The sequence below is a fragment of the Channa argus genome, chromosome 4 (assembly GCF_033026475.1).
Source record: "Channa argus isolate prfri chromosome 4, Channa argus male v1.0, whole genome shotgun sequence".
Taxonomy (NCBI): domain Eukaryota; kingdom Metazoa; phylum Chordata; class Actinopteri; order Anabantiformes; family Channidae; genus Channa; species Channa argus.
This window is the reverse complement of record NC_090200.1, coordinates 13021005-13037631: the sequence shown is the minus strand read 5'-3', so window position 1 is coordinate 13037631 and position 16627 is coordinate 13021005. Positions and strand designations below refer to the sequence as shown.

The 16627-nt window shown below is 37.4% G+C and overlaps 2 protein-coding genes across 4 annotated transcripts; both read left to right on the top strand.

Moving 5' to 3' along the window:
• Positions 1–702: 702 nt before the first annotated feature.
• Positions 703–11900, top strand: incenp (inner centromere protein). Of its 3 annotated transcripts, none has more exons than XM_067499989.1 (21): positions 703–902; positions 1922–2070; positions 2219–2329; positions 2441–3036; positions 3154–3196; positions 3553–3619; positions 3722–3854; positions 3995–4034; positions 4222–4309; positions 4479–4619; positions 5001–5018; positions 6100–6209; positions 6296–6416; positions 6512–6622; positions 8012–8202; positions 8347–8467; positions 9015–9113; positions 9351–9386; positions 10331–10393; positions 10510–10654; positions 11508–11900. In XM_067499989.1, exons 2-21 carry the CDS (start codon positions 1931–1933, stop codon positions 11681–11683), a joined length of 2550 nt encoding a protein of 849 aa, XP_067356090.1. In that variant the 5' UTR covers positions 703–902; positions 1922–1930; the 3' UTR covers positions 11684–11900. The 3 variants fall into 3 exon arrangements, with proteins under 3 accessions (XP_067356090.1, XP_067356089.1, XP_067356091.1); XM_067499988.1 differs by having other exon boundaries at positions 9348–9386; XM_067499990.1 differs by lacking the exon at positions 5001–5018 and having other exon boundaries at positions 9348–9386.
• Positions 11901–13418: 1518 nt separating this feature from the next.
• fth1b (ferritin, heavy polypeptide 1b) lies at positions 13419–16486 on the top strand. The gene is given in 4 exon segments (XM_067501806.1): positions 13419–13520; positions 13813–13968; positions 14167–14292; positions 14385–16486. Coding segments are annotated over 4 exon segments (546 nt in total). The 3' UTR covers positions 14547–16486.
• Positions 16487–16627: the final 141 nt, after the last annotated feature.

Here is a 16627-nt window from a genome sequence, read left to right as displayed (position 1 = left end):
GGTAAGGTTGGCTTCTTTTGTCATATTATATGTCTCGTTTTCTAATAAAAAAAAGTGTTTGATGCATGAAAATTTGCAAAACTTGCATCATAGTGGCCAGAAAACATTTAGCTATTTAGTTGCATAATATCCTATGCTACAAAACAAGCAGAGCAATTACAGTGTGTTTAAACAATGATATAGGCAGATAAAACTCCTTATACTCTGTGTTAAGCTTACCAAGGTGAGCTGGACCACCACATCCTTTGTTTTTACACTGAGAGCTTCAAACATCCTGTAGCTTTGGGGGAAGCAGCAACTGTTCCACACATATGATCTCACACTCTGCAGGACGGAATGGCACAAAGGAAAAAAGTACTTATATACATTTATTTCTACGTATGACAAAACTATGAATTCCTAACAAATAATATCTACGTGTTTTGTGTCCCAAGAACAAACATAAAAATATTCTTACACATGTGTTTGTGCACAGACTGTCAAACACCGATTGGCTGGTTTAAATCCCAGAAGCTCTTTAACTCCTCCCTGAACTTCCTCTGTGTTTGCGAGGTTTGCATTTAGTTGTCGGCCGTTTCCGCGCCCCCCATCGTTCCTCACAATACCTCCAAGCGACGGGCCCCGCCCTTCCGGATAACCAAAGTATACAAATCGAACAGCCCCCCTCTTCACAGAGTCTCAGGATTGGCTGGCGAAGGTTTGAACAAGTTAAACGGTTTCAGCGGGTGAGTGGGGAGGTTTGCAGTTACCGTCTGGGAGTTTACATATGAACTGCGAAGAAAAGTGGGACCCTCTTCGTTTTAGCAAAATTATTTTCAAGTCATTATGCGGTAGATTGGGAGTAATAAGTTAGCATATTCGACGAGCACTGGATTTTACTTTCAGAAACGTGGATATCGAAGGTAATACAATTGCAGCGTATGCTCGTTAAATGAATTTTGGCTAGCTCACATTAGCAGTAGCATTAGCCTTTTAACTTAGCAAAAACTTATGTCTCACCATAACTGTTACCATAGCCTTGGAGTAAATTTTAGGATTTTAGGCTTTAACCACTTTATTCGAGCTATCGGAGATGTATCCTCTTGTTATATGTGGTGTTTAACGTCACGTTAACTAGCTAAGCTAACTTGTCAACGCTAGACAATTCTGTAAATACTGCAAATTGTTGGGGTTTCTGTTAAAGTTAACGTTTTACTTTTTTTCTCTGTTTATGTCGTAACACTTTATGTCCCATAAAAACAACATTATCATTGTCGATCAAGTGGCTATGACAACCAGTCCAATCCGTCCGCGAAAATAATACCCATTGCGCATGTCCACCGTAACGTTAGCTAAAAAAAGCATCAGTGACAATGATGGAGTAAAACATAAACACTGAATATCTTTTTTTTTTTTTTTTTTGCTAAGCGGTTTTTCGTTATTGGTCAATGTGTTTGTGATCATAAAACGAGTCAGACTTACAAAGCTGTCCAAATGATGTAAAGAGTTTACAGGCAGTTAAATTGTACTTTGTATAGTAACTCAGGTTGTTTGCCTGTGTGTGATGTTAAAGGACAATTTGACCAAGTGATGCAGGGCCCATTTCATACATACACACAGCTGACTTAAGAATAATATACTGCATTCAAGGATTTAAACTAAAGCTTTAAGGGTAGATAGTGTATTCACTTGGTTTTAGTTCACATTAAGAAATTAGGATCTCTTGTTAACCTTAGTGGTCGGACATTTATTTTCTGATTTGAAAATTATACGTTTTTGTTCTGGAGATTCTTCCAATTTGCTATTCAGTATGTTTAACACACATAGATTCCAATTACCATGCTTAAATGGAAAAAAGTAGACCATGTTAAGCAAGCATTAACACATACCCAATCTTAGCATGTCCCAACTTTTTCAGAATTGGCTGCTTTTTTTTTCCTAGACCTCCACCATGAACTCTGTACTGTCCTCTGTACGTGCGCTCATGCAAATGTTTGATGGCAAAACACAAGAATTCATCAGTGACATTGATAATGTTCACATGGTTTGGCTTGAGGAGATCCAACAAGAAGCCAATCGCATGTTCTCAAGGTAAGTTTGAATTTAAAAAAATAAAAATTCAAATTAATTTGAGGTGTGTAGTTTCTTAAAGATAAATCTTGTAGGTACTTGTTTTGTAATTCTTGTCTAGAGTTGCTTATAAGAATTTGCTAAATAAAGCTGTTTCTTTTTATTTCAGAGATTTCAATGCTGAACCAGAATTGATGCCAAAAACACCATCGCAGAAAAAAAATAGTCGTAGAAAGCGCGTATCTCTAGGCCGTCAGGAAGAAACCCAAGCAAGACGAAGGTTTGTTGGGTTCATTACTGTTTTCAAAAAAAGCTAAATGTTAACTTTAAGCGTGTGCCATTTTAGTATGTGTTTTGCCTTTGAAACCTTAAATATACCTTTCCTGTCCAGATTTTCAAAAGGAAAGCGGAGTAATCTTCGTGGTTCATCTGTCAAATCTCTAAACCTAATTGCTGAAGAAGACACCATTCCTGAGGCTTCCACCTCTGAAACCAGCATCACTACACAGCCAAAACGCACAACCCGCAAAAACAAACAAAAAAACCCTGAGGTGGAGGAGGATGCAAGATTGGATGAGGTTGAGAACCACAAGCCAGAGCATGTAAAGGAAGAAGCTGTGGAAAGTGATAACAAGGTGAACAGTGCAGAGGTAAAGTCCAGTGATGCATGTAACACTGGCCATTGTTCACCTAAGATACCCTCACCTGAGATTGTTGTCAGCATCTGTTCAGGAGAACGTTTGTCTGCCGAGCTTTGTAAAAAGCCAGAGCCCTCTCCTGGCCGTACTGCTGCTAAGATTGCGATAGCTGGAGCAGATCAGAGTTCACGTCGAAGCTCTGTGCGGTGCTCACTCAAGCTACGCCACTCGCTGGCTGGTCTGCGGCACAGTATGACACAGGAGTCAGTTCGCCGTGCCTCACGTCGATCCATGCTTAAGAGAAAGGCAGCTTGCATAGGCAACTCCACTTGTAGCAGTAATGTTGGTGGTGAGAAATGCGCTATATTTGGTTTTTAGTATATAAAATCTTTAATATTAGCAGATTATTCCAAACGTTAATACTTAGCTGTGTTATATTTCACTTTGATTCTTTTTTCACTTGCAGAGGATTCTTGTATGGACTCTACCGAAGGAGAGGATAGAGATGCGTGAGTAACCACTAAATATGTTTGTTGTTTAAACTAAAAAATAAAATAAAAACTGCTAAACTCTTGACTTTAAAGTTTCAGAAAGCAACACTTTTTAATTATTTTAATAGAACTGTGCTCAATAAGTTATTTCACTGTGGAGAGATGCAGTTGAAGCCCCCATCACATAGACACTGAACAGCACTGATAGCAGTTCAAAGACTTCTGCTTCTAGAAATAAAGTGCAGCTTATTTCAGCATGATTGTTAGAACTAAGGACTTCTCCACTTTGTAACACTCATCCACATGTAAGTCGACATGTATTCAAAGTTATTTTCAAATGTTTCTTACCAATATTATATTATTCTCTGTTGCAGCATCGTAGAAGCTGAAATGGACACAAAGGATAATGCAATAGTAGAGGACTCTAAAGAAGATGCACAGGTATGAATATGTTTGTGTATTCATAGTGTCATGTTGAAATTTTAAATTGTGATTGTTTATCAGCTTTCTTTTGTCTGCATGATTTGTATCAAACAAATGTAGACTCAGCTTAACCAGAGCATACGTCCAAGTTTTGGACGTATTACTCGTTCCGTGGCGGCAAACTCTCCCACACTGGCACCCCCTTCGTTGTTTACCAGTGAGCAGACAGTGAGCACTCCAGACAAGAGAAAAGGTATGAAAACTTTTCATTTTTAAAATTGGTAATAATCTAATTTGTTTAGTTATTGTGTTTTGTATATTCTCAATGTTTACAGGTATTAAAAATGCATGTTGTATCTGTGTCCTAACGGCATGTTTGCTTTTGTGTTTTAGCTCCCGCTGTAAACCCACGGACTACCCAGTCAATTCGGAAGTGAGTGCTCTGTATTTTTCCGTGTCTGGTTATCTATCTGTCTCATCCTCTCAGGGTTAGTTGTTGTAATACATGCCACAGGGTAAATTCTGATCTACATTGGTGTTTGAGAACATATCCATGTGTTAAGACTCTTGGAATAAGTTCTGTGTTACGTCTTTATATATTACATTTTTTCTGTTGCAAGGTCACGACGTAGTACTAAACGTAAAGCACCAGATACTACAGAGGAAAGTCCCACGAAGAGGTTTTCTCCCCCCAAGAAAAGCCAAAGTGTAAGATGTGGGAAATTTTGATGTGCATTAGTAAATAAGGATGTGGGTGGTATAAATAATGAATGGGTTTATTGGTCAGGATAAATCTTAACTTTTTTCCCTCCTGTATTCAATAATTCTTTATTTTATTCATTAATCTATTGTTTGTTTGTTTTTCTTTGGGAAACAGGCAATTAGACCCAATATGAGGTCTTTTCTCCACACTGTGCAGAAAAATCAGATGCTAATGATGACTCCAAATTCTCTTGGCCGCACTGCTGTTATGAAGTCTTTCATCAAACACACAACTCCAGGAAGGGTTGATCCTAAGGTAAGGTAGACACTCACAACAATGTTCTTGCTTGTCTTTAACTTCCAAAAGCCACCTTCATTTCATTATTAAAAAGTTTACCGTTGGCTTTATTTTTTATTGTTGTAGGTCTTTTATTTTTAAACTAGTGTTGACTGCACAACAGAGAACCATAGCAAATAAGACGTGGCATTCCGTCAATACGTGTATAATATCAATTAGAATTATTTATCAGATAGTATGTTAATTTTTTATTTGCGTGTGTCCCTGAAAGCATAATTTTTTACTTATGTCAAAAATGGAATATAGATCATATTTCTGTTTAGCTATCCAAATGCTTTATCTTTTTTTTCTTTTCTTTTTTTTTCTTTTCTTTTTTTTTTCCTTCCCCTCCCTCTTCAGTTGAGTCTTGGTATTGTGGTAAGTTAAATGTTAAAGCACTGTCTGTTTGTGGGTTTTTGGTGATGTTTATTATTTCATTATCCTTGATGTGTGTGAACTTGATTCTCATTCAGCACACACTTTGGAAAAGCCCCTTTCCCACTTTCTTTTTGATGTATGTAATCAGATGTTTGCCTACAATAATTCAGAGGATAGATACATTCATTACTTCCATCTTGTCTTCAATACAATAATCAGGTGACCACTTGACAATGAAAAAAACCCACATAATTATAAATGGACAATGAAAGGGTTGTGTTTGTGTGTGAAAGGGGCTAATGTACACTGTTTAACACCTTAAATTGCACTTGTAAGTAAACTGTGTTTCTGATGCCATGGGTCACTAATGCTCATTCTTGGATTTATAATTAACAACTCTTTAAATCACCTAATTTGGCTTTGGTAACCTAAATTTTTTTACTTTAAAACAGTAGTAGAAGAAATAGAAATTGAACTATAAAAACCTCTTAACCATTAACCATCTTACTATTGTTAGATTTATTATTGTTACTGAAGATACATATATAAAATTGTAGCCGAACTTGGTAAGATATAACTCTTGGTAAGGTACAAACTGCATCCCATCTCACAGCTATGCTTGCAACATACGTTCTTTTTCCTTATTGTAACAATAAGTTATGGCCTCTGGCAACTTCTTTTATACTTCAGGTTATATGTAGGTCTTAAAGTCCTACAAACCTTCAGTTGAGTTCCCCAGTGAAAGACCTTCAAATAAACTATTACATTTATTTTAGAAAAGGTTTTTACTTGGCTGCCAAAGACAATAACATTAGTTATAAATATTGCTCTAAATGTAAAATTGGGAACGCACAGAAACTGAGGCAAAAAAGTCACGGGTTTAAAGAGAGGAAATCTTCACGTTATCACGTGTCCCCCCCTTCGTGTTCAGTAAAATCATCAAAATTCATTCAACCTTTTAAACTGCACATGAAAATGGCAAAAAAAATATTATTTTGGTGTTGTCACCTGTTACTGTATGTTAACTGTTCTTTTTAGATTCCTGAAATTTGTATAAATGTAACCTTTTTTATATATACAGACAAAAGAACGCCACAAACTGGAAGCACTTAAAAAGAAGCAGGAGCAAGAGGAGGAAAGAATGAAGAAAATGGAGGAGGAGAAAAAAAAGAAACAGGACGAACTCAAAAGGTAGATGCTCATAATGTTTTAAAAGCAATTAGCAAATTTTAATATCATGTGTTTTTTAAATTAACCCTCTAAATTTTGTTTTCTAGGAAAAGGGATGAGAGGCTAAGAAGGGTGTATGAGGCTAGAGTAAAAGAAGAACAGAGAGAGGAAGAAAAGAAAAAGAAAATTGAGCAAAAAATGGCTCAGATTGATGAGAAAAATGATAAGGTATGCAAAAAAAAATATGCTGGCTCTGATCTTGTATGTTGACCTCCAAACATTGAATCATTTATATAATATCTTTTGCTATTGTTTTTATGCAGCGGCAGGCAGAGGAAAAGGCAAAGAAGAAGGTGGCCATGAAGCGTCAAGAAGAGCTGGAGCAAAAGAAGAAACTAGAAGAGGAGGCTAGGAGAAAGAAGATTCAACAAGCAGTGAGACAATGCTTGTTTTTTATTTATTTATGTATTTATTGGTGTGCACCTATCCCTGTGCATGTTGCGCCAACAATTACGGTCAAAAGTTGCTACTTTATTACACTTGTGGTGTTCTGAGTTATGTCCACAGTCACACCATTAAAGAGCACTGATGGTAGCAGCACTTTTTTCTTTTTCCCTCAGCCTTGTGCTGACGAAAGAGCAGATATGTCCTTTCAGCGCAGCGGTAAAAACAGCGGCAGCAACATCTCCCGCAGTGGCTGCTCAGGCTTGTTTTCCCTGAACAGCAATGGAGATGGAGGAACGTTAGCTAGCCGCCAAAGCAGCAGCCAAACATTGTTCACTGTCACACGCATTGTCAGAACGTTCCAATTAGTGGAGGCAGCTGTGTGTTTTGGACGACTGGATGGACAGAATTATTTTGAAGGGGTATTCTCTCCAGTTCGCCACCCCCCCCACAGAGCTTCGTGGGGAAACTGAAAACTCTGCTTTCACCACTTTCAACAGCACTTTCACCAGAGCTGTCCAATCTCCTGGTGAAACAAGCAATCAGTGCTTCTGTTGACCCTCACCTCCCATGAAGAGAGTGAGTGACTTCTTCCTTTCATTCAGAGTGTCTCAATTTCTTAGAGACCTCAGTCTGGCTGTTTTCTTCATGCCCAAGTGCTTTACCAGTTCTTTCAGCTCGACCATAACCTTGAAAGATTTCTGCAAGCCCTCCTCACACTGTGAGGGGTTGGTCCGGCTGTGATGCAGGGTTCTGTTTTGTTTATGCTCCAAGCTGCTGTATGGCACTAGTGGGGAATGAACTACATGCTGCATTAGCATGTGATTCATTATTCTACAGCCAGAGGGCAAGATACATGTGAAATAGAACAATGGTTACGTATTGTAACTCTTGCTTCTACGACTATGTTGTACAGCCCTCTGGCTTTTTTGGGCCATGTTAGAACCTCTTGTTGGTTAAAGGAAAAAGTGCTACGATCAGTGATCTTTTATTGTTCAACTGCGCTTGAAGTAGCTAATTTTGGCCTACTCACCATTGGACGTGGACTATGCTGCTCCGGTTGGTGCAACACGCACAGGGATTAGTTTGGGGATTTGCTTTATATTTTAGTATGTGAAGTTTCAGTTCATATGAAGGGGAAATTGGAGTAAAGTATTTCAATCAATGGGGACAACAATGTGCTCTGAGCGTTGAGGCCCTACTTTATTTAAAGAGAAACCTGTTTCTTCCTCATCAAAGTCTGATCGGAGACGGGTTTGTAGAAGCGTGCCATGGCCTGGACAAAGCTGTTAGCCTGCACCTTAGTGGGATAAGGATACATCTAAAGAAATACAATATTTATTTATGTTTTTATTTATTAAATTTTTTTACCATTTTAGGAGGAAGAAAAACGGCAGCAGGAACTACTGGCCAAAAAGAAGGCCGAAGAGGAGGAACAGCGAGCTCGTAAGCTGGCTGAAGCTCGCAAAGCACTGGAGCTGAAGAAGGAGCAGGAGCGTGAGAGGGAGAGAGAGAGAGAACGGGAGAGAGAGAGAGAACTGGAGAGAGAACGACAAGCTGCTGCTGAAAGGTCAACTAACAATATTACCGTAATATCTTAACCGAATAACTGAATCTTTTGAACATGGTAAAAGTGTAATAAACTAAAGTATGCACTGGTTAATTGTATTTACTGTACTCCAGTTTGATTTACTGTCTTGATGTGTGTTTCCAGGGAGCGAGTGGAAAAGGAAAAAGCTCTGGCTTTGCAGCGTGAATTGGAGAAGGCAGCAAGAGAGAAAGAAAGGAGAGAATTGGAGGAAAAAAGAAAACAGCTTGAGGAAAAGAGAAAATTGGTAATGATTGAAGCCATAAGGTTTTTTATGTTTGGGTTTGATGTTTTAGGAGTCTTAACAAAAAGTTGTTTTATAGTGCATGGCCATCAAATAAGTAGGTCTCCCTGATAGAAGTGTAACCTTTTATTTGGAGTGACGCCTCAAATTTATGAATGTTTTTTTATGATTTAATTGATATGCCCATGGGAATGCACTGAAACAGGAAAGTTACCAAAACACTTTAAGTTTGTACAAAATATGCAAATTAAACTCCACGAAAAGAGCAATTCATCTCTACAATTTTCACATGGATACTTGGAAGCAAGTAGAGTGTGCATAGCAGCAATTTTAAAAAACGTGAAATTGCTGAGAGCTGCCCCGTAAACTGACCTTCTGTAGTGTGTCAAAGAGCAACAGAGTAACTAATGGTAAGTGAGGTTACTTGGTAAAGAGGGACGATGAGTAGTGCAAAAGGAGGTTCATTTCACCAGAGGTGTTGAGGATTAATTATTCCGTTTCACAAGGTTTGTAATATAGTCTGTTGGTCGTGTACCCTTTGTTCCATTAGGAGGAGCAGCAGAAATTGGCTGCAGAAGAGAAGGCTGCTAAAGAGAGAGAAGCTGCTCGGCAAAGAGAGGCTGCTGCTAAAAAGGCTGCTGACACACAGGTAAACATAGTCTTTAACAGTTTATTCTTTATTTATTTATGTACCTTTTTGCCAATATCTCAAATAATGTTATGCAACTATAGGGATAATTAACCAGGCATTTCATTAAGTTACCTTACGTCAAATTGTTATATCAACATATCCCTAGTTTTCTCTTAGAAGTCTTATTAAAGATGTAGTAATTCATTGTACCACCCTTTTTTTTTTTTTTTTTTCCTTCTCCGTTCTGTGAAGAAGCCTGCTGTCACCTTGAATATGACTATTGATATTGAGGTAAGAATTTAACCACAACCACTCAGACGATCTGTTTTTACCTTATTAGCTTCAATGTAAAAAAGGTATATACTATATGTTTACATTTTGCGTGAACTTGTAGACATATTAGAATTAGACGGGCACTTCACTCCTTGTCAACTTTTAGCATGTATTTATAGTGTTTTTGGATTTTGGCCCCTTCCAGATTGAGCCAAAATAAGTTTGGAGGGAAAGCATTCAGTAAACTAATTCAATTCAGAACCAGATTAGAATGGATTTATATTTAACAAATATTTGTAGTACAGCAATGAGAATATCTGTTAATTTTACTTTGCCGTTTTTGTTTTGTTTGTTTGTTTGTTTTTTGTTTTGTTTTTTTAACTCATAAAATACTCACACTCAGTTGGGTACACATTTAATTAATTCCCTCTAATAAATCCTCACTTCACAGTTTTACAATATGCTGATACAGCTGCATGATCATCTTGTAGGCTGTAGTGTTTGATGCTGTTCAGTTGTGTTCTATTCTAAGCGTCCATTATTGATTTTTACCACATCTCTATGAATTAGAGACACGGAAGCGCTCAAATAATTTTACACATGAGCACACAGTAATTTTCAGTAACATATGCAATTGAAACTCAGATATATATATATATATATATATATATATATATATATATATATATATATATATATATATATATATATATATATATATATATATATATATATATATATATATTTTAATCAGCCAGTGTGAGCGCAGACACTGGCCGATGCCAATAAATGAAATATTTCATAGATTGACCCAGTTGATGACCCCTATTAATGGGCCGACCAAGCAGTCCATGTACCACTAGTTGATACATCGTTCTCTGAATGCTAAAAAGGACTTTGTTGCTGGTGGAATTTAAAGCAGAAGGGAAAGAAAATGTTGTCTTGTCTTTAATCTTTTCCAGCGCTCTGTGATGAGCACACCTGTAGGAAAAGGTGGTGGCCTTAATCGGACTGTGGATATTGAGGTATATTTTTAATGACACACTTTTGGCACCTGGTCATTTCTACACAAAATATTATTTATTTGATAAATATGGAATTATTTATTTGTGTCCTATTGTGTTTTATTCTCCTCCTGCAGCAATCACCACAGTCATACTCCATCACTCCAAAGGGCGGTAACATTACGTCCAAAACTCTAGACGATTATGGGATGGACCAAAACAGTGATGACTCTACTGATGACGAGTCTGCCCCCAGGAAACCTATTCCATCCTGGGCAGAAGGTATGTGTGAATCGTGTTATTACTCTCATACTGCCGTAGTGTTAATTATATGTGCTTTATGAGAGAGTGACTGTCCACCTTAGCAATCCTAACTAGGCATGACAGACCTGTCAAATCTTCGTGTTGGGTGGAAATGTTTACCTATTTGAATAGAAAATTGCCAAAGTTTCTGGCTAAATATCTCACACACAATACTAACAGTTGCTTTACAGCACTCTTTTAAAAACCTAAACATTTTATCCTGTTCACTCAGAAATCTTTAAATGTGTAGCAGCAAATTAGATTGAGTTTGCTTCAGCAGTAGTGTATCACTGCTAAGATTCCTGATAGACTAGGAAATGGTAAAACAAAAGCCTCAGTAGTTAAAGTACCAATTAAACTCCAACTTTGGAATGCAGATAAAATCTAGAAAGATTCTAGAATTTTTTTTTTAATTTTTTCTTTAAGCCTTCATCAGATACGCAGGGGTTTAGCTGCTTTCCCATAATAAGGCTAACTAGCTCTCTTCTGTAATACAAGAGCAACACTTCTGTATTTCCATAGTGTCTGCATCAGCTGGATCAGCTGGTGCAGACATAACGCTTTGCCTTAAACAGGACAACTGAGCTGCCTTGCTGCAAATTATCTTCAGCTATTTAATGTGCTGAGAAAAGATGAATAGGCATATTAGCAGTAACTAAGGGTCAGTTGTAATAGTATGACTTACTTCAAACTGTTCACTCCGTGTGCATGATTGTGAAACATGCCTGATGGTTAAATGTGAGACATTTCCAGTGTCTCAGCAGGATTAAATCTGTGTTGTAATCAATTGTGTTGCTGACTGCAAGTTTTTTTTTTTTTTTCTTTCTTCCAGGACCAAATCTGCAGCAGATAATTATGAAGCAATACTTCAACCCTCCAGATTTTGACTCTTTCTTCGGAACAATTGAACCACCAAAACTGGAAAACATCTTTTATAAGAGCAAGCCTCGCTATTTTAAACGAACCAGCTCTGCTGTTTGGCACTCACCTCCAATTGGAACCAAGTAATGTCTGTAAACTGATACAGATATACACTGCTGTATAAAGTTGATTTTGTTTTTAAATCTGTTTCCAATAAAATAACGTGTTTTCTGAATATATTTTTCCAATATTACATTTGTTTTATAGCTTTTATGCATCAACATTTTAGTTTTGACTAGTATGTTAAATATTATGGCTGTAAGAGATACATGTGTGATTAAAATTGATGCGTCTACTGGAAAAATTGTCTGTATTATACTTTTGATAGTAACATGATCAGTTAAAATGTGAATTTAAATAATGCACTCTCTGTAAATGAAAGTTACGCTCGTTCAGGGATTTATCTAGTGCACCATGAGTGATTTGAGAGAGAAATATGGTTAGTAGAGGTGTATTAAGCCTGCAGCTGAACAGGTTTACCCTGAAAACTTCCAGACTTGTTAGTGTGGCTGATTAGATCTTTGCTGAGGTTTAAGTTTGGGGGAGCGGTGGATTAGCACCATTTTCCAACCTAGCAAGTGAAAAAACAGTTGGATGATTTTTCCGGGTTTGCTGCATCTCTTAAGATTGGACTGACCTCACATTGCCTGTGTAGTATACCAAAGGATTGCAGCCAGGGCTTAAAAAAAACATGTTCAAATAATTTCTTCCAAACTGTTGTTAAGGTTAAAGTGTCCAGGTTTTCACAGCAAACCTGGAACAAATCATTTTTTAGTCCCACGTATCTGCAGGTAGCTTGTGGTAGTTTTACTGAATAATAATCACACCTGTGCTTTTTTTTTTTTTTTTTTTTTTTTTTTTTTATAAATAACAGACAAGGCTGGTGTGCAGACACATGCCGCTGGAAAATGTACCTCTTTAATAATTTGCTGCACAAATAGTTGCAAAGTCCGACATCAACAAACTACCAGGTACGTTTATGTAACAGTTTCGGGTCTGAATAACAATTGTTCCCTCTGGGATGAAGGGACGGATGGAGACTGGGTTTGCTAAAAGTCGGGAACCTGCTGTAACTAAACATTCGCTGGCTTATAAAACGGCCAATACATATAAATTACCAATAAATGATAGTATGAAAGTGATTTGTTCCTTTTTATATTTTATTGTTAGCCAAGGCTAACATTTATTAATAGCTAGGTAACGTCAACTATCTGCAAACAGAAGATAGTTAGATGCGTTACTGACAGCTTTTACCAAATGTCTCTTAATAACCAATATCAAAGCTTTTAAGTCAGTAATTGTCGACAGAGGTCACTTTCCATTAGCAGTGTTAACCATGTGGGGACAGTTGAGATTAAGAAACTGCTGTAGTTGTACTGAAAACCGTTTCAGTGAGGCAGAGAAAATGTTGCACGTAAACTTTTATTATTAACCTCCATTGTATTGAGTTAAGGCAAAAATCTCAAGGACACAGCATAAAACCTACATATTCAAAACAATTACACAGATAAAACTGGACCCTGTCTGGTGGATGATAATTACTTGATTCTTTGTTGATGCATGTTTATCTTCTGGATGCCTGGCACATACTGATGGTGCTTGTTAAGAAGTGTTAGGTGATGTTGGCAGGTATGATTGAGGGAGTGGGCTGTAAGTGGGCAGTTTTAGCTGTGGACTGAACACATTATGCTTGTGCAACTAATTGAATCAGCTAAGTTTAAACACCTGAATAGATGTATTTTTCCAATTATGTACGACCTTGACTGGCAGTATCATAGAAATTTGTTAATTCCGTTTAATTATTTTTGTGTTCTATATAGAAATGACTTCGCAAATTCGACAAAACTTCCACCAGGAGTGTGAGGCCACCATTAACAGATAGATAAACCTAGAGCTGTATGCCTCTTATGTTTATTTCTTTATGGTGAGAAATAATTCAAGCCATCAGCACACTGCACATTTGTAGTGCTCAGTGCCATTTATCATAGCTTAGTGTTTGTGAATAGATTTAAAGACAAATATTTTTTACTTTTTTCTCCTTGTCTTTGATAAATGGTCTGCACTTATATAGCACTTTTCTACCTATTGGCACTTAAAGCACTTTACACTGCTTCTTATTCACCCATTCACACACACAGCCAGGGATTGAACCAACAAGATTGGTGAGATTGGTGGACAACCGCTCTACCTTCCTGCGCCAAAGTCGCCCCGTGCAGGACACAGCATAAGCATGTACTATTTTCACGGATGAGAAATCCCTACCAAGATGTGCATATTTCTTCCACATACAGTCCAAAGAGGAGCGTGACCATGCAGAGAAACTAATGACTATGCAGAACAAGAGGGGAAGCAGGATTTTTCTTCATAACTGGGTATGTAGGATTCTTTCACTATTAAATTATAACTCATGCTTTTTTCCTGGCCCAGTAGAAACATGAATAATGCCCTTTTGTATAGAGATAACAAAGTGAATATCTTTTTGCCACCAAGGCTTGTTGGGCATAATAATGCTCAAAAAAGGGATGTAAGTTTATATATTATCAGTGTTGACTCATTTATGTCTATGTTAGAAACCTGATCGGGCTGAGTGGGTGAGTGGCCTGGAGGCTTTGGAGTGTGCGCTGCTCCTGGAGAAAAGTGTAAACCAATCCCGGCTGGACCTGCAAAAAATGGTGTCTGAACACAGTGATCCTCATGTAAGCAGTAGGATGAGAGAACAAATTACATCAGGATTTCCAGGATGTGACAGTCTAACATGTTGCAACATTTGTTCTTTGTTTTTACACAGATGTGTGACTTTATTGAAACACATTTTCTGGATGAGCAAGTGAAAATAAAAAAAAAACTGCTTGCTGATTGGATTTCCAACCTGCACCACATGGAAGCCCCTCAGAGTGGCATGGCTGAGTATCTCTTTAACAGCCATAGCATTAGTGAAGCAGACAGTTAAAACTACAGTGCATCCAGAAATCTAGTATTCTGCAAACAATACCCCTTAATGACAACATGAAAGATGTTTGTTTGAAATCTTTGCCAATTTATTAAAAATAAAAAATGAAAGAAATCACATGTACATAAGTATTCATGGCCTTTGCCATGACACTCAAAATTGAGCTCTGGTGCATCCTGTTTCCACTGATCATCCTTGAGATTTTTCTGTAACTTCACTGGAGTCCAACTGTGGGAAATTCAGTTGATTGGACATAGTTTGGTAAAGCATACACCTGTTTATATAAGGTCCCACAGTTAACACTGCATGTCAGAGCACAAACCAAGGCATTAAGTCCAAAGAATTGTCCCAATGAGCACAGTGGCTTCCATCATCTGTAGATGGAAGAAGTTTGCAACCACCAGGACTCTTCCTAGAGCAGGCCGAACGGTCAAACTGAGACAGAAGGTCCTTAGTCAGGGATGTGACCAAGAACCCGATGGTCACTCTGAAAGAGCTCCAGCATTTCTCTATGGAGAAAGGAGAACCTTCGTGAACAAACATCTCTGCAGCACTTCACCAATCAGGCCTGTATGGTAGAGTGGCCAGATGGAAACCAGTCCTCAGTAAAAGGACTCTCAGACAATTCTCTGGTCATAAGATTCAACTCTTTGGCCTGAATGCCAAGCGTCATTTCAGCATCATGCTGTGGGGATGTTTTTCAGCGACGGGAGCTCGGAGACTAGTCAGGATTAAGGGAAAGATGAATGCAGCAATGTACAGAGACATCCTTGATGAAAACCTGTTCCAGAGCACTCTGGACCTCAGACTTGGGAGACGGTTCATCTTTCAACAGGACAACAACCCTAAGCACACAGCCAAGATAACAAAGGAGTTTCTACAGGACAACTCTGTGAATGTCCTTGAGTGGCCCAGCCAGAGTCCAGACTTGAACTCGATTGAACATCTCTGGAGAGAGACGTACTGCCAAGAAGAATGGAAGAAACTGCCTAAAAAGCAGTGTGCCAAGCTTGTAGCAACATACTCAAAAAGACCTGAGGCTGTAATTGGTGCTAACAGTCATTCAATAAAGTATTAAGTAAAGACTGTGAATACTTATGTACATGTGATTTTTGGGAGTTTTTTATTTTTAATAAATTTGCAAAGATTTCAAATAAACTTCTTTCAAGTTGTCATTGCGGGGTATTGTTTGTAGAATATTGAAAAAATAATAACTTAACAATGTGTAAAAAATTAAACGCTCTGAATACTTTCTGGATGCACTATGGTACATTATAGTACTAATCATATTGCTCACCTCTGCTTACCTCTGTACTTGACATGTATTGTGTATGGGTTGTGAAAGCCATAGATAGTTTGATAAACTGAAAGACAGCAAACCTCACTACATGTTACATTCCTGTTAACAAATGTGTCCTGTGAAGATAAAAGCAAGCCCAAACCATTTCATGCCATTTGTACTCATATTTTTGATATTTAACATTTTGAATTTCTTTTATTATTGTCTTCATATTATAAATGTTTGGAAATTACTTGCCAAAACCACTTTAAGATGATTCTTAATATTATTAATTTTAGTTTCTCATTATATTGTTTCCACAGTGATCTCCTGAATCATCATTTTCCTTTTTTTTGCACCAAAATGTATTGATATATTTCGTTAGATTAAAGAAATATAAAGAAATATAAAGAAACAGTTCTAATTTGTTGGTCCTGATTAGTTTGGAACGCTTAAGGGTCACCATGCATAAACAGGATCTGTCAGGGAATGGTAAAAAGCTACTTCATCAAATAAAAGTAATTTGCTATGAGTCATCACCATTAATGTAAATGTCCTATTCAAATATATGTACAGTACAAGGAAATGTAGCATGTAGTGCCCCTTTTAAGTGATATATTGAAAAAAAATTAGGAATAATTACTATTTTAGAAATTTTAGATGACACATTTATGCTTTCATATTTATCACATGTACACAATCATCCAATAAATGTCAGACTGTCTGCTATGTACCCTTAAAAATACTTAGAGATGTGTGTTTTGCATTGCTCATGTTTTGTTGGTTAACTGTTTTGAAATGT